Raw genomic sequence first — 18,645 nt, 5'->3', positions numbered from 1 at the left:
CCCCACATCAAAAATAACCCCAAAAAATTCCCCCAATAAAATCTAAAAAACTCTTTAAAAATTATTTCAAAACAGCCCAAAATCCCCTAAATTTCCCCAAACTCAGCGAGCACCAGCACGAACCTGTGGCGAGTAGAGCCCGGTTACCATGGCTTGGAAGGATGCTGATAAAGCATGGAGATGTGACAAAGGTAACACAGATGGACACAAAGGACAGAACACGGACACAGATTACACAAGTGACACCAGTTATTTACCCAGAGCTGGAAGGAACTGGAGCAGCCATCAAGTGCAGCATCTCAGAGCCAGAGCTGGAAGGAAGAACATGCCACAGTCAGAGCCGGAGGTTCAGCAAGCTGGACAGGGAAACACCTGCAAGTGAAACAAGCAGAAGGAACAGAAATCACCTGGGCCCTCAGATATCCTGAGCAGTAAGTGAGCAAGGGGGTGCAGGAGCAGGAGCTGTGAGAACCAGGAACAGCTCTCGTGCAGGGGCTCCATGGGCTGGAGCTGTTACAGGCACAGGTGTCCCTGAGGGAGAGCTGAGCTCACCTGCAGCTGCAGGAGGAACATCTCGAGGCTGGATCCGGACTGAGTGCACCCTGGACTCTGAGCCAGGCGCAGGCGTGGGATGTCCCTAACCAGGAGCTCTGGGCAGCGGGGAGCCCAGCCTCTTCCACTGGGAGTGAAGCCAGTGCCAAGTGCCACTCTCGGTGTGGAGGCGTCTCCCAGTCCCATCCCTGAGAGCAGAAGGAGGCAGGGGCTCTCCTGGGGACATGGTGCAGCAGCATCTCCTCTGTCTCTGCACAAAGGGGGTCAGTCAGCACCCCCAGGGTGCACAGCAGAGCCCCACATAACCCACAGGAGATGCTTGTCTTGGTGCCACGCTGGGGCCGTGCTCCTCACCTGGGCTTATCCTCCCGTGTCAGTGTGCCAGGGCTGCTCCTGTTGGGGCCGTGTCCCAGCCCGAGCCCCTCGGCCAGTCCCCTGTGCTGCTTCCTGCATGGAGACAGTCCCTGGGGAGGAAGATGCTGCAGCTTTGCCTCTTGGAAGATGCAGCTCTTGCCCCAGCAGGAGCTGCCAACCCTCAGCACAGATCTCTGCAGGCAGCAAAAGGCAGTGGTGAAAGCAGGCACTGCTCTTAAGGACTGCAGCCGACCCCTGTGGGCTTCTGGACAACGAGGCACGGCTCGCTTGGAGACAGGGACAGTCAGGAAACCCCTCCCCAGACTTACCAAATCTCACAGGAATGACAGGGGGCTGTAACTGCCCCATCCATTGTGGGAGCCCAGTCGGGGGAGGCCCATTTTGGAGGGCTGTGCCAGGCAGCCTTCTCTGCAGCTTCCCCACAGCTGAATCTCTGCAAATACATTTGGAAAACATTTGGGTAGATTCAAAGTCCCAGAGCACTGCCTGGCTCCCTTCTCTACCGTGTCACACTCACCTGCGGGAGAGGCCACAGGCTCGGGCCAGCCCCAATCTCCTGGGGCAAAAAAGGAGAGTCCCAGTCCTAAAAAATGCCCCAAAAAAAGCCCGACCACAACTAAAAAACTCCCTACCCCTGACTAAATAAAAACAAAAAAAAAAACCCCCTTTAAATACAGAAAACTTACACCTATTTTTAATATTAAATTTCTACTCCTATTCATATTTTATATTCAATATATTACATATATTGTTCAATAAATTTAAAATGCAATTTACATTATAACATATATACTACACTTTTATAATTTATTATGCACATATTACAAAAATTAATTTCTAGTTTATGTGTATCCTTACATATATTTGTACATTTATATTTTTTAATATTTATTAAAAATGCTGAGCCACTAACCAAATAGAAACCAAAAAGCCCTTTATTTTTAAATATATTTGAAAATTTTTAAAATAAATATATATATGTAATTTAAATATATAAATAAAGAATATATAAAAATATAATTATATATATAATAATTATTTCTATAATATATAAAAATATATTTTTTTTAAATATATGTATCTCATATTTAGATCTGTAATTTATATATTATGTATATGGTACACCATAACATATATGATACTATTTATATCCTACATATATACTTCTATTTGTTTATATTCTATATTTATATATATATTTACACGTACATACATTTATACATAGTTTTAGTTTTAGTTTTAGATATATTTTTAGTTTTATGTTTGTATACATTGTATATTTGTATATTTATATTTGCTTATATTAGTTATATTTATGTTATTTATTAAAGATCCTACCTCTAACCAAATAAAACCAATAAAACATTTATTTAAGCTATAGTTAGGTATTTTTTATATTTATATTTTCCTGTCTTCTACACCCAGCCCTCCCTGTGAATGTTCTGGCACCATTGGGTCCCTCTGGGGGACGGCACCCGGCACCGCCCCCCCATTCCCCACTCAGCTGCTCCTTCACGGCAGCGTGGCTCCCTCTCCTCGGGACCTTGGGGTGCCCCAAAGGACATGGGAGCCCCCGAGTCTCCACCCCCTGTCCCCCTCAGCCTTTTTTCCTCACCCCCAAAGAACGACTGCAGCCCGACGGGGGCAGCCCAGAAGTTCCCCAGCCCCGCAGACACAGGCGACAGGAGGCAGAAGGAGGGAGTGCCGGCAGAGAGGACAAAGGAAGAAACCCCCTCCCGCCCCTCTCACCTTTCTGGCTGAGAAAGCAGCTGCCTCCTCCTGCTGGCTGCTCCCGGCTGCGGGCAGGGCGATGGCTCGGGCAGCTCTGCAGGCTGCTCTTTCTTCCTCGATGTTATTTGTGTTTTCCTCCGTTTCCCCGGGCGGGAGGGAAGCCGGGAGGGAGCACAAAGAGGAGACGGGATGCCTCGGGAAGGGTCGTTCCTGAGGCGGAGCCCGGCAGAGAGAGGCGTGCCGCAGCTGCCTGCCGGCGCCCGCCGGGCTCCGGCGTGCCCGCGGTGCCGCTGGGCGCACGGCCCGTGTCCGCACGCCTAGCAATGCCGCGGAAAACGGCGCCGGACGGAGGGATCGGCATCGGGGCGCAGGCAGGCAGCCCAAACACGGACCAAGGTCCTTCATTTCCCGCCCTTTCTTGCGGCCGTCTTTGTTGTGGCCGAAACCACTTCCGGTCGGTCGCCATCTTTGTTGTGGCCGAAGTCACGTCCGGTCGGCTGCCGTCTTTCTTTCTTCGTCTTTCTTCGGGCCCTCGCCCCTCACAAAGGCATCATTCTTATCTCCTGCCTGAATCCGACCCGACGCTGGCAGCGGTGGACGCCGACCGACCCCGCGCTCTTGGCACGGCATTCCGCCTCCATTCCCGGCGCTTGGATGCATCGGGGTGCTGCTTCCGGTTCAAAATGGCGGCGCCCGTGCTTGCCACCCTCTTCCGTACAACATGGCGGCGCTCTTAATCGCCACCTTCTTCCGTACAATATGGCGGCGCCCTTGCCCGCCACGTGCTTCCGGTTCAAAATGGCGGCGCCCATGACCACCACGTGCTTCCGGTTCAAAATGGCGGCGCCCATAACTCAAAATGGCGGCGCCCATAATTCAAAATGGCGGCGCCCATAACAGCCACGTGCTTCCGGTTCAAAATGGCGGCGCCCATAACCGCCACGTGCTTCCGGTTCAAAATGGCGGCGCCCATGGTTCAAAATGGCGGCGCCCATAACCGCCACGTGCTTCCGGTTCAAAATGGCGGCGCCCATAACAGCCACGTGTTTCCGGTTCAAAAGACGGCGCCCATAACCGACATGTGCTTCCGGTTCAAAATGGCGACGCCCAGAACCGCCACGTGATTTTAGGTAAATATGGCATCTCCAACGCGGCCGCGTGGTGCTGGACAAGCGTGGCTTCGACTACATAGTCACGTGTTGCCGGACAATATGTCGGCGGCCATTCTGCCGTGTGATAGGGGACAGTTTTTGCGGCCCCGATGAACGTGGTCGGGCCGACAGGGTGACCCGATGACATGGAGGGGCGGGCCGACCCTATGACGGGCGGGAGCGTGGCGAGGCGGTGACGCGGGGGGGGCGGGCCGCGGCCGTGACGCGGGGGCGGGGCCGCGGCTGTGATGCGGGGGGGGCCGACCAAATGACGTGCGGAGCCGTGGGCGGAGCCCGGGCCGTTGACGTGCGGTCGCTAACGTGACAGGGCTTCCGTTTCGGGTGCCGGCGGTGCCGGCTGCCGATCCCGTCCCAGCGGTGCCGCCGCTCCCTCGGCGGGCGGAATGTGGGGCTCGGGCACCCGGCGGCATCGGGCCGGGCGCTGGGGCCGAGCGGCGCTGCCGCTGCTGCTCCGGGCTGCTGCCGGGGCTCTGGGCTCGCTCCCGCCCGGCCCGGGGGTCGCCGCCGTGCCGCCGGCCGTGCGCGGGAGGGCGGTGCGGGGATTTCCCCGCGCTGACGGGAACCGGCCCCGGCGCCTCCCGAACCCGCCGCTCCGGCGCTGCCGGAGAGAGAATTTTTTTACAGCGTAGGCAGAGAATTCTTTACACCTGTAAGTAATTTCTGATGTGGTCGTGCCACTTTAACAGTATTTGAAATCCCTCTTCATGCCCTTGCAGCAGCGTTTTCGAACTAAAATGGAAATTTAGCCCTTCTGCCTGGGTCTGTTCACAGAATCACGGAATCCCAGAATGGTTTGGGTGGGAAGGCTCCTTAAAGCTCGCCCAGTTCCACTCCTGCCATGAACAGGGACACCTTTCAGCAGCCCCGGGTGCTCCGAGCCCCGGTGTCCCACCTGGATTTGGACACTTGCAGGGATCCAGCAGCAGCCGCAGCTTCTCTGTGCTGGACAGCAGCATTGAAAGGCAGAGTGAAGGTTCAGCTGGGATGTTTGTGTTGCACTTAACGTTGTATTGTGTGACACAGGTGGCTTTCATCCTTTTTTTTTTTTTTTTTTTTTTTTTTTTATAAATTATAAAGATGCCTTGTATTCTTCGAGTATTGCATTCTACCTCTGTTGTTTTCCCTGGTAGTCTGGATCCTCTGCTTAGATTTTTTTCTTCATTTATTAGATGTCTTGGATGTGGTGGATGTCCCGATTGAGGGCAGTGATGGCTTTCATGAAGAAATCTTTAAATGAAGACATGATTATCCAAACATTTCCCTTCCCTGCTGTTGTCCCTGCTGCATTAGAAGTTACTGCTTCAGCCTGAAGATGGAACAGGTACAGGTTTTTTGGTATTGTGTAATTTCTACCAGTGGAGTGAAAGGGGCATAATTTTTACCCATTTTTATTTATTTTTTTACCGTTTTTTACATTAAGGTGTTTTATTATCTTCTGTGCAAGCGAAAAGGGTGCAGATCCATGGTGTTTCCTCCTCAAGAGAGGCATTAAAGCTCTGTAGGTGCTTCTGCCCTTTTCCCCTGGCCCTAAAGAGAAGAGACACTGTCCCTGCATGGACCATCTGGCTTCTGTCACAGTGTTTTTAGGACAGTGTGGAGATCAGGAGAGGAAGGTGGTTTCCATGGCTGTAGGCAGCTCTTCCCGAGGTCAGGGAGAGAGGACTGCGCTGTTAAGTAGGAAATGCATGCATTTTCCAAAGAAAGATACTTCAGAAATGAAGTTCTGGTGGCAAATATTGCAAAGTTCTACCAGGTCCTTGAGGAAAGTCACAGGGGAGTCACAGGGGCATCAGTTGTGCTTGGAGCAGGATTTGCCAACCCCACAGAACCTCACTAAGTTCTCTGTGTGTGTTTGGTGGTCAAGTAGCACCTGGGATGGACTGAAAGAAAATTCTGTTTAACTTGTACATGTTAACTGGGGTGTGTGCCCCCAGTACAAATCAGTTCTTCTCTGAGGCAAGGAGCTTTTCCTGTTGCAATACAGGCATGTTTAGCACAGCACAGTGAAGATGGATTATTTACTTCAGCATGAACTAGTATGTGGAGGATTTTTCAGGTACCTCAGTGGTCAGGAACGCTTGTCTAGGTCACTACAAACACTTCTTGATCTTACTTAGTACTTTTCTGAATGATGCTCTGTGGCTGCTGCCAAGGCCCAAAGTAAGGAGGGTTGCCCCAGTGTCTGTGCTCATGTCAATAGCTAAATTTGGCTTTGCTTTTCTAAGAGCACACATAGTGGAGTACCTTGCTGCTGTTTTCACTGAGCTCCTGCTCTCTCAGAGAGAACCCTTTGCTCTCTGCTTGATGTTCCAGCTCTATCTATCTCTATGATAAAGATCCCAAGTCTCTGAAAACTGCTAAGTATCCTCAGCTCTTCCAGTCTAACCAGTACTATAAACTCTGGATACCCAAGCAATCTCAAGAACCTGTGGTATGGAATACCTGAAGCCACTGAATTCTTGAGCTAGTATTCCTATAAAAACCTGGCAGTTTATAGAGGTTACATTTCCATCAGAAAGAGCATTCCTATCGAGCTAATTCTGTATTTCTTGTTGATCACATTGGGACACAAATTTGCTCCAGAGCTTTTCTCTGATTACACAAGAGGTCTTTGTGGTGTTTGGGAGGCGATACCGGGGCTCAGGTCATACACAGACTCCTCACCAGGCACAACAGAGCCTGGTGCACACAGTGGCCTCAGTTCAGAGTGCCTGGAGTTGCCCCTGGGTGGGTTGGGGATCACAGGCCCCCTGGGCTGGGTTTGGTGAGTTTTTCTCTAAGGCCAGCAGTGAACACTACAGATTTCCCAGGGGCACTGCTGGACAGCTCTGTTCCAGTAGGACTGCACACTTGTGCTCCTGGAGCTTCACCCTGGGTTCAGCTCAGAGCTCATCTCAAAACATGGGTAGCTGAGGAGATTTTTGTTTCATATTTATCATTGTTTTTCTCTGAGGCTTTTTTTTTCACTTTAAACAGTTTAAAAATCATGAGGAGGTAAGCGAAGAACCTGCTGTGCCCCTGGATCCTGTATTTACCACTTTGCTAAAGAGAGCCTATGAGAGAGGAAGCAGTACCCTACTGGAAGGTGGTGTTCAGATAAAATTGGCTTTCTGGCTCCCACCTGACCAGCTTTTGTTATACCTGAAATCCACAGTGGAGAACTTCAGCAGTGTAAGAGCAATATTGTAATAATATTGTGGTTATGTTTGGTTTATTTTCATGTAGAAGGTACAAATGACTTAGCTGTTAAAATTTAGGTTCCAGTTCTGTAGCCCTTTTTTCTGTACTTGTCTCTGAGGCTGCACAGCACCATACAAAATTGCACCTAGTTTGTAAACAAATGCCAATTATTATTATTGAGGAGCCTTGGATTTACTTTGCATGGGTTACCTTGCTGATCGGTGTGAGTGCAAATAAACTCAAGATTTTAATCCAGCTTCTGGGTCTCCCTAAGAAGCCTTTGCAGAGAGTAAAATTCACTGGCCTATGTACCTCCAAATGTCACAATATAACTAAAATTCTATCACTATTTATTTGGCAACCTGAGACTTCTCTTAGAATCAGGTTTCTACATAGGGAGGTGGTTCCTTCTCCCAGAAGAGGTTGTAATCTAAGTAGTTCTTAGTTAACTCCTATTCCTGTTGTATAATTACCCTTCTGCTCCCATCCTCCTCTTTTCTACACTTCCACGATGTCTTTGTTTTCATAGCTTGGTAAAACTTTGGGTCCTCAACTTGTTGATCTCTGTGTGGACCTGCTAAGCATCTTGTTGTGCCGGGGCAACGAAATAAAGCCGGAGCAGCAGCAGAAGCAGGAGGAGCATCAGGCTGATGGGATCTCTTTATGGATGAGGAGTCTCTGATGAGAGAAGAGTCTTCAAATGACAAGGTACCAAACCCCTGCATACAGAGGTACCTGTTAGTAAACTTGGATTTGGCTGATTCTCTAGGGAATAGTTTTGCTGATCAGAGAGTTGTTGTCAAGCTCTTGGAGGAGAACTTAGGAATGCAGAGTGTGACGTTGCTAAACTACTGTCTGGAGATGTGACCCAGCTGCATCACCCACAGTCCCACCCCTGAGCTCGAACATGGTCAGGAGAGTCCCAAATGAGATCACCTTTGCAGAAAAAAATGTATTCCCTCAGCCCTGTGTAAAGCCTTATTGAAAATTAGGTACCTGAGGAGGGAATTTTTCCTCCTTTCATCTGTTCTGTGAATTTGTGGTGATTAGAGTGTGTTGATGAACCCCAGAATACTCAGTTTTCCTCTGCAGATGAGCTCAGACACGTCCAGAGTGCTCAGTATAACACCATAAATCCCACAGCATAAATGTTGGGAGAATGATATTTATGTGCTTGTAATTCATTAATATTTTTTATCTTCTGGCCAGCTAGTAGACAATTTCATGTTCAATAATTGTAACTGACAAGCTGTGGAAAGTAGACAGATGAATGAGTTTATTTTTAACCCTGCACTGTGATTATCCATTCAGTGGTGCCGTTACCTCTTTGTTACCTGTTTGTTACAGACCCTGGAGGATACACTCACCTTGATTTTCAGACATCCTGCACTGGAGAGCTGGTTCCTGGAGTTGGAGCTGCGCTCTATTCCTCAGCCTGGTCTGAACCCTGTCACTGTGAAGCTCCTGTCAGCTCACCTCAATTCTGGGGAGCTCCAGCTGCTGAAAACAGGCGCCCCCGTCCTGCAGAGCATCACAAGGGATCACAGACACATCTTGTCCAAGTATTTCAAAGCCATCACCAAAAGTGTCCTGGAAGAGCTGCTGACTGTGGGGAAGGACAGAAGCCAGGTCTATCCCAGGAACTCTCACCAGCTGCAGGCTCTGGAGGAGCTGCACATGTACATAACAGCAGCTCAGCTGAAGGAGATCATTTTAACCATGCTGCAACTTCTTGAGATGGGCTTGACTTCTCAGAAATCTGAAAAATCCCCTAAAATAGGGAAGCAGTTAAGCTTCTATGGACAAATTTTGGTACAGCTCTTTACAGACAGTCCTTGTGTTTGGTGTCGAGGTGCAGGCTCACTGTCTTGCCCAGTGCTCACACACCTCCCTGACCATTGTGGCCATGCTGATCCAGCACTCCAGGACTCACCTGCTGCAGTTGGAGCTCTGGAGTCTGAGCAGTGCCACTGGGAAGTACCTGAGGAAACACATGGAGAGCTTTCTTCCACTGGTTCATGTGCATTTGCAGTGCAGAGACCTGTATGGTTTCAGCCGACCTTCCGCAGGTAAAGGCACGCTGAGCCCTGCCTGATGCAGGAGGCCATTCCCTGTTCAGGATCTGCTGGCCTTAAGGGCCACAGATAAAGGTGATAAGGCCTAGATGTCTGACCTCTAGTGACTGTCTTGGAAGTACCTCTGCAGCACTAAAGGTGAAGAGCTGTTCTGAGGCTTGCCTGTTAGACTGAAGCCAAGTGCTCTTACAGTTACTGCTGCCCAGATTTCTCTTTTGAAGCCCTTATTTAGTGTTTAGTGAATGTAGAAATCTGCCATTGTGCTTCTCCTGGTTTAGGAGAGGTAAAACCTTTTGCTCAGGCACGAATAGAAGAGCGTATGGAGCGTGGAATGCCACAGCCAGATGGAAACTGAGCTTTCACTTTTGCAGAGTCCAAAAATTTTTTTTCTAAAACATCCAGCTGTGGGCTGGCTACAGTAATGCTGTCCTAAGATGGCTGTCCAGAACTTTCTAAACCTACAGCAGCATTACAGCTATGGACAAGTGTGTTAAATTCTCTACCAGCAAATGATGAGTTAGGATTCAACTGGCTAGAACATTTAAATAAAAAAATTTACTCCCTGGGAGCCTGAAATTTTCTACTGCACCAGACATACAGTGTTTTTTCTTCTTTTTTATATGTGCCTCGTCCACAAGGCACAAGGCGGCAGCACTGCCATTGCCGGCTCGGGGCTGGCTGCAGTACCGCGCTGTATCCACAAGGCGGCAGCACTGCGCCGAGCTCAGCCCGGGGCTGCGGCGCTTTGGGGACAGAGAGAAGCGAAGGCAAAAAGCAACGAGTCCCATCCCTTCAAAAAATCCTCCTAAATGACTGCCCCCAAAACACCCCGACCAAAACTAAAAGAACCCCTGTCTCTAAGCAAATAATAAAAAAATCCCCTTTAAATAAAAATCTATTAATATTTAATTTATATTCATATTTATAATCTATACACATTTTATATTTTCAATTAAGGTTGCATTATAACATATATACAATATTATTTTTGTTATTTATTGTACACATAATATTTATATTGTTAAAATTCATTTCTATTTTATGCATATATATATCTTTATATATTATATATGTGTATGTTTCCAATTTTATTTAAAAGCTCCACCTTTAACCAAATACAAACAAAAAACCCCTTTATTTTAAACTATAATTAAATGTTTCTATTTATATTTTTCATATTTATATCTGTAATTAATGTATCTATATTATGAATATATTATAAGTATATATTATTATTATTTATATCCTACATATATATTTATGTATTTACTTACATATATTCATATATGCACAAATACTTCTAATTTTATGTCTTTATATACTTATTGTATATCTCTGGATTTATTTTGCTTATATTAATTATAAAAAAACCTGCCTTTACCAAATTCGTTCAGCTGAACGAATGGCATGACCTGTGCCCACTGCCTGGGATTCACCCAACCGAAATCAAGAGCAAATGCTGGTAGGGCTTTAAGAACTGGAAATAACTTGGAAACAAAATAATTCACCTTTTTCTTCTGGTTCTTTTTTTTTCTTTCAGGTGCTGGACTTGCCTCTGTGGATGTGTGCTGAGCTCTCACTGCAGGGGACTGTCAGGCCTGACTGGCTGTGAGTTTGTGTTCTTCTCACTGTGGAATCAGAAATTATCATTAATTAGACCACAGAAATCTTTTCTGAAGCCTTTCCCCTTTCCTGCCCTTTGCTGGTAAGTCTTCTCTTTCTGCCTTTAACTTTACAGCTGTTCCCTGACATGATTTCCCCTGCCTCACTTCCATACAGCTCCTAGCTGGGCAAAACTGGGATAACTTAGAGGGGACAGAGGTGAGACTTTTAACTGGATTTTTCTAAAATTTCTAATGATACTGAAATTATTTCCAATTGCCAGTGAGAAGAACACGAACTCGCAGCCATTCAGACCTGACAGTCACTGAGGGAAATCTGACACAGTATTAATAAGTAACCTTTCCTGGGAGCAATCACTCATAGACATCCAACACAAGTTTCCCAAACCACCAATGCCCATCTAAAGCCCACCTAGAGGTCCCTTGTATAGGGATGCCATTTTAGCATCACCAGCTAAGCCACTTGAACCAGACATATTCCAGCCAAACTAATTCCCTCACACCAATATCCTGCTCTCCACTTTACAGCTAGGACCCTATTTTTGAAGGAAATTCCTCTAAATGTTTGTAATAAACTAAAAAAAAAAAAAAAAAAAAGAAGCTCACAGAAGGAAGGTTCTAGGTTTGCTCATTGGTCACTTCTATTTCCATTTCCACCTTCTATTCCAGCCCAGTATTTTCCCTCCATCCTTCTAGGAAAGTTTTTCTTTTCTGTTTTTGGCTGATCACCAGGTTTATGGCTGAAGGTTAATGGAATCATATCGAGGAAACTCACCACCCTGTTACAGGAATCCCAAGGGATTTCCAGACAGATGTTCCCCCTTCTCAGTGCCAAAATTTCCTAGTTTGAAAGCAAATCAGTGGGAGATTCCAAGTCAGAACTACAGTTTAATAGGAAAATTAAAATGGAGGCAATAATAAAGAAACACTAGCTTCAAATGACAAAGTCAGAATACAACCTGACACTCTGTTGGTCAGGGTGGTAGTAGCAGCCACTGAAATGGTGGCTGTAGTCCCATTGGAGCGATGGATGTGTTTCTGCAGAAGCAGTGATGCTGTAGTTAGGTCTGGCCCTTCTCTGCAGGTCCAGTGATGGTTATGGAGGTCTTCTCCTCTGGGAATCCAGAGGGTAGTGCTACTGATGGTGTTCTAAACCTCAGCTTCTGTCCAGGTAGGAATGCTTGGTTCCTCCCCCTGGGCAGAACATCACCATGGGGTGATGTAATTTTATTGTTGTGCAGGGAGCCCTTGATGGCCCATTAACAAGGAGATGGGCTCCCAAGGGCATTATCAGGGATGAGTGTGGAGAGGGTAAAGAACACTGCCCCTCCTATCTTAACAGCTTATGAAGATAGGATGTAATAGAATACCTACTTCTGGTTACATCTTATATTGTAGCCTAAGACACAAAGGATGTGCAGCTGAGAAGAGTGATGAAATATTGCATTTTGGGCTTTATATCAGGGAATCCCTTAGGTACACAGCTAATTTTAAGGACATGCTCAACTCCTTCCCCTGAGCAGGTTTTCTTTCCCCAGCCAGAATGGAGGCAAACACTGTCTTTTATTTCCAAGGTACTCATCTGGAATTTTTCATGAGCCTTGAACTCAATAAAAGTACTAATTTCTTACCAGAAAAGAAGTTTTTTTGGGTAATAAAACATGACTCCACCTAGGAGGATGCAAGACATCCTTTGATTTGTGTTCCTTGAGTCATCCTTGAAGAGGAGTGGTGGAAGGGGACAGAATAACTTTATACAGATGCTGGCAATAAATTATTAAAACCTTTATGAATACAGCATATTATCTGTCCATGTGCCTTCAGGTATTTTCTGTTCCCTTTTTGCTTTTAAAGTAATTAATCTTGCAACTGCTCATCATTTTCAGAGCCAGTCTTACAACTCTGGAGAATGTGTGATAATTAGAAAAACTGGAGTGAGTGGAAAAGGAGCTGAGGATCCACTCTTACCACCAATGGGGGCTTGCAGGATGGGACCGTCCTCAGTGGGATATTTTCTGGGGTATTCTATTGGAAATTGCAAGTACCCATACTGGGACTCTCATCCCTTTCTCGGAGAGCTGCTCCTGGCTGTTAGAAAATGCATTTTCCATGTCAGTCTGTTCTTCCTTATATGAATCCCATTACTCTCAGCTCTCTCATTTATGCCACCCCTGAATCACTTATTTCTTGCTTGCAGCCTAGTCTGCTTCCTAAGTGCCAAACAGAAAACTGTGCTGCTTTTTTTTTCTTGTCAAAATACTCTAAAAATCAAAACCTTCATTTCCTTCTAGGCTTGATAGCAGTGTTTCACTTCACATGAAATCATTTGGGCCCCTATAAATCATAAAAAGAGTTCAGTTCTTCATAACCTTCCCACTTATATGTCTCCCAGTAGGAAACATGGACCAGGATGCTGCCTTAGAGGCCTGTCCAGGGAGATCACAGACAGAGGCTGGAGTTGGGGGAATGCTTTTCTGCATCTGTCTGCCCACATCAGGACAATCCTGTATGAGTAATGAAAAAGAGAAGGGTTCTTCATTTTTTTTTCTGTTCTGAGTGAATGTTCTGCACTATCAGCTTGAGCTGTTCCCAGCATCACCTTAGTGGTTACTTAAGTGCTTCACACGTGGCTGAGCAGCTCTATCAGGACACCACAGAGCCCTGAGCCCTGTCAAGATACCTGCTTTGTTGCTATGGCAGGGGAGAAGTGGTTCAAGTTTAAGCAGTGGTGCATGGATTTTAAGGACCCTCAGACTGTCTCAGCTTGAGGTTGAAGGTATCCTGTGGGTTTGCAGGGGCAGGATGGTGCAGCCAATGACATCTCCAGTAAAAAGGGCTTCACCAGTTGCTCCAGCAATCTCTCCACCCAGGTTCTGCAGGACTTTTGCCTGGGAAAAATAATTTGGCTTGAATTTGTAAATAGTCTGGAATCCTGATTTTGGCAAATTTATCTTTTCTGAGAAAGTTTCTCCTGGCTTCATTACAGCTTCTGGAAGCTGGGTTGCTCCAAATGCTGTCATGGGGAGTTGCAAAGTCTCCTCTGAGCAGTGTGGAAGGAGAGCCCTGTGGCTTGGATGGGGCTTCTCACCACAGGGAGGTTGGAGCCAAATCACTTGGAGAGCTCAGAAGATCTGCTCAGCTGGAAGGTGCTACAGATCCAACCTGATGAGTGATACACAGGGTAATTATATCCAGCTCCAAAAGGAAACTCAGAATGGGATGATGTGGAGCTGACAAGAAGGCCACTGGCCCCGGGCTGTGCCAGCTCTGGGGTGGCAGCAGGGCCAGGGCAGTGCCCTTGTCCCTTGTGCTGGCACTGCTGGGGCAGCTCTGAGAGCCCTGGAGGGGCTGGAGCATGTCCAGGGAAGGGAACAGAGCTGGGAAGGGGCTGGAGAATTCCTGACGGAAATGGGAAGGGAATGGAGAATTCCTGAGAAGCTGGGAAGGGGCTGGAGAATCCCTGAGGGAAATGGGAAGGGGCTGGAGAATTCCTGAGGGAAATGGGAAGGGACTGGAGAATTCCTGAGGAGCTGGGAAGGCTCAGCCTGGAGAAAAGGAGGCTCAGGGACCTTGTGGCTCTGCACAACTCCCTGCCAGGAGGGGACACCGGGGGATTTGGGATTTGGGAACAGGGACAGGAGGAGAGGGAATGGCCTTAGGCTGGGCCAGGGGAGGCTCAGGGTGGATATTGGGAAAATTAGGAACAGAGTTGTCCATCCCTGGCACAGACTGCCCAGGGCAGTGATCTGCATCCCTGGAGAGATTTAAAAGCAGATGTGGCACTTGGGGACATGGCTTTGTGGTGATCCTGGCAGTACTGGGGTAGAAGTCAGACTCAATGGTCTTGGAGTGGTTTTGAGACCTAAATGAGTCTGTTGTTCTATGGTTTGTGACAGGAGCACATCCTGGAGAAACCCCTGGCAATTGGGATGTGATTCCACAGTTCTTTAGGAAAAGGACTTGCTGCATGGAGAGGTCTCTGGGAGGGAGCAGAGGTGGTGTTGGTGGCAGTGCCTGCACAGCAGCAGGGTGGTGGCAGCCAGGAGATGGAGCCCACATTCAAGAAGCCACAGATTCCAACCTCCTGCAATGGTCAGGGACAACTTCTACTGTTCCAGGTGCTCCAAGCCCCATCCAACCTGGCCCTGGCCACTGCCAGGGATCCAGGGGCAGCCACAGCAAATCTGGGCACCCTGTGTCAGGGCCTTACAGCCTCGCAGGGAGGAATTCCTTCCCAAAATCCCATGCCCTCTGGCAGTGGGAAGCCATTCTCCCTTGTCCTGTTCCTCCATCCCTTGTCCAAAACCCCTCACCAACTTTCCTGTAAACCCCGTTTTAGGCATTCAGTCTGATCTCACCTCTAGCAGTCCATTTTGAATGCAGCCATTCAGCATGGTGTAAGGGGTGCTCTGGTGAGGGGCAGCAACGGGCATCCCCACATTAGGGGGTTTGCAGGATGGCTCATTCCTCCTCTCCATCTTCTCAAGGGCAAAGAGCCACTGATGACCTTTTCTTGTTGGTCTAAACACCCCTGACTGTCACATGCATGCAACGACCCAAATGCAGCCCCCCGTGCACAGGTCATGGGTGGGCTCAGCTCACACATCTGGCCTGAGCAAAGGGACACGTGCAGCTCTTGAGACAAAATAGAGAGTCTATGCTGTGTGGTCACATCTCCCACTTGTGACAAGAGGGCTGGCTCTGGGACAGACCTTGTCACAAAATCAGTGGAAAAAAGAGGAACAGCACCATTCCTCAGAGTCCAAATGTGGTTTGCAGCCTCAGCCTGCAGAGTCTGTGGTCCAGCATGGCTGGAATGTTCCTTGTTGCTGTCACCTCCATAAAATACACCAGGATTGCATTTGCCTGATTTTTCTCTGCCTCTGCTTTGTTTGCAGAAGCACAGTCTGGCTGTGGCTCTCACACAAACTAATTTTTCCTCCTCCTCCTTGAGAGGAATGAGGGATTTGTCTTTATAAACAAGTTGTGGGTCTGCTGGTAAATAAGACTAGTAATGAGAGATAAAAGAAACAATGGGAAGGATTTTACTGATTGATGAATAGAAAAAAAAAAAGATATTTGCCTTTACAAACAAACTGTAGGTTTGCTGATAAATGAAATTGGATATTGAAAGATGAAAGAAACAATAGGGAAAAACCATGAATTCTATAAGAATTAAAAATTAAAAGGGATGGTTATACATTAGAGGGGAATCTGAGGTATCAGAGGGTTTAGGAAGGTTTGGGAAGTTTGTACCTCTCAAGTATCTCAGTCCATGGGGAAAGAGAGAGGGAAATGTAAAGGCTGCAAAAATAGTATAAAAGGGAGGCTGCAGCCTCCAAAAATTAGAGAGATCCCAGGGGAATGCGCCATGGCCTCTCCCTTTATTAGAATAAAGTAAAAGGACTCCTCTGTCTCCTTTTTAGACTTAAACCTCTGATGTTTGTGGCTTAATTTTCTTGACATCTTGAAAGGCTGATTCGCTCAACCCCCAGACAAGGTGATGTGTCCCTCTCCTGTGACAAGCACACAGAAAAAATTTTTGAGCTGCCATATCCTTTTTTCCTGGCTCAACAAGACACCCCAAAATATGGAAACAGAAGATCATCCCTGACCTTTAGATCACCCTTCCTGAGGAAGGCTGTAGATATCTCGTGCCGTGGCTAGAAACTCAGCTGCCTTGTCTCAGCATCTCAAAGCAGTTGGTCCTTCAGCCACGGAAGCAATGAAAGGGTGACCTCTCCTACAAGTGTGAGACCATGCTTGAGATGAAGCCATCTTTGTTTTATCATCCATAACACGCTCATGCCTTCCTCTAGAGAGCACTTTTTCTTGGCTGTTAGTTCTTCCTCATGATGCCAAGTGACCAAAGACAAGGAAAATCCTTTCCAGAACCCAAGAGCCTGACTTGGGCTTCTGGCCTGATCACTAATATCCCATTAAGAAAAAGGATTCAGCAGTTGTTATTTTATGTTTTCACAATAAGACAGTATTTTCTTGGTCTGGGACATCTGCCCAGTGCTATCAGATGCACTGCAGCAGAGCAGCAGGACCAGGATCCAGGACCCAAACTCCTCAACCCCCATTCCAGCTGTAACTATGATAGGCATCAGTGAAGTTTTTCAAGTCAGATCATCCACACCTCTTGCTCAGCTTCCCAAAGAGCTTCTGTCTTCACTGTGAGGATGTTCTGTGCAGGAAGGTGGGAAAGATGGGCTTATCCCCAGCATATGAAACCCTGGTACACCAGCTCCAGTACAAAACATCCAGAGATTCCTGCTTCCCACAGCTCCGGGCAGGGAGGATTGCCTCAGCACATCCCGCCTGCCCGTGAGGCCCCCTGTTCATAATGTCCCTTTATAAGGCTTCACAAAGGCCTTCTTGGTTCATCTGCAGGCTGCTCCAAAAGGTTGCCAAGGCTGTCGTTTTAAACAATAAGGGGCCTGTGTTTGTAAGGCGGCTGCAGTCATAAATGCTTGTTTTTGTGACCTGCAAATGAAAATAGCTCCTTCTTTCCCAGCAGATCTTCTGCTGTGTCTTCAAGTCACCTCTCTGAGGGCTGGAGCAGTGTGGTGGCCGTAGGGCTGCTGAGGGGAGCAAGCTCTCTCTCTTTGCTGAGTCCTAGCTTTTTCTTGCTTGTGCAGTCCAAGAGGCTCAAAGAACATTTGGCATTACCTGGAAATGCTCTTCATGATGTAATTTTGCCAAGTGATTCAGCAAGCTGGATGGAAATCCTGCTGGACTCCTTGGGATGTGGGTCTTCCCTAACCATGCCACCAAACCAGACTCTTAGTGCCAGGAGACATCCCAGTGAAAGGATCTTGGAGGGTGCTTGAATACATGTCCCAGCTGATGCCAGAGCTGCACAGGCATGTGGCAAACTGCATTACTGCTCCGAAAATCATTAATTCACCGAGCTGTGGAAAATCGGTGCCACCAAAAGAATTTAGGGTGTCCAAGGTTCTGCAGTACAGGGAGGTGTCAAAAGGGCCTTGCAAGGAATATATTTACTGTGCAAATGAATTTTAATTATGTAAAATAAATGACATATTAACTAAGAAATTCTTTCCTGTGAGGGTGGTGAGGCCCTGGCACAGGGTGCCCAGAGAAATTGTGGCTGTCCTTGGATCCCTGGCAGTGTCCAAGGCCAGGCTGGATGGGGCTTGGAGCACCCTAGGACAGTGGAAGGTGTCCCTGCCCATGGCAGGGGAATTGGAACTGGATAACTTTTAAATTCCCTTCCAACACAAACCATTCTGTGATGCTATGATTTCTTGGGCTAAGCCTCCCAGAGGCCAGAAGAAAAAAGGTCCTATGAAAGTCACATTTCTCCTTCCAACTTGAGCAGTTGTGTGTGTCGCAAATTTGGAAAGCTCAGCATTATTTCATTTTTTAAGCACAAAGATACTTTTAGGGTGGAACAGGAGGGGACTAGGTGTTGAACTAGATTTAAAAAACCTCACATCACAGTCAGGCCAGTTTAAGAGCATAGAGAGCCAGGCCTGTCCAGTCTCAGATTCTTCTCTAACCTCAGCCTGTTCAGACACTTCCTTCCACCCCAAATCACTGTCCTGTTTTGAAGGCAGTTGTTAAGAAAAATATTAAAAACCTTCACAGAGGCAGATAGCTGAGAACAGAGCTCAAAGCACCAGGTATGTGTCCCTTGGAAGTGAAGGTCTACATGTGTCCACCAAGTAGGTGGTCTGGGCAGGAGCAGGCAGAAAAATGAAGGCTATACAACTCCATCGAGGAGCTGAAGGGCATGGGAACAGTTTGTGTGACTCAACATGGTGTCAAGGCTAAGATAATGCCTGATGAGTGCAAACTATCTCAGGCATCCTCAAGATGGAGGGAGGAGAACACAGAGCAGTCCAGGCAGAGAATAAGCAGCTCATGCACAGAAAGCATACTCTGGCTTCCCAGACTTCCAGGAATCCT

General features: G+C 47.4%; 1 protein-coding gene across 1 annotated transcript; it reads left to right on the top strand.

The window, feature by feature from the left end:
• Positions 1-6,807: 6,807 nt before the first annotated feature.
• On the top strand, positions 6,808-9,083 carry LOC130252404 (nucleolar pre-ribosomal-associated protein 1-like). The gene is made up of 3 exons (XM_056489911.1): positions 6,808-7,001; positions 7,540-7,718; positions 8,358-9,083. The coding sequence occupies exons 2-3, from the start codon at positions 7,674-7,676 to the stop codon at positions 9,081-9,083; spliced, it is 771 nt and encodes a 256-aa protein (XP_056345886.1). The 5' UTR covers positions 6,808-7,001; positions 7,540-7,673.
• The last annotated feature ends 9,562 nt before the right edge of the window (positions 9,084-18,645 follow it).

The sequence above is a fragment of the Oenanthe melanoleuca genome, chromosome 4, assembly GCF_029582105.1.
Source record: "Oenanthe melanoleuca isolate GR-GAL-2019-014 chromosome 4, OMel1.0, whole genome shotgun sequence".
In the NCBI taxonomy this organism is placed as follows: Eukaryota; Metazoa; Chordata; class Aves; order Passeriformes; family Muscicapidae; genus Oenanthe; species Oenanthe melanoleuca.
This window is presented reverse-complemented; position numbering and strand designations above follow the sequence as displayed.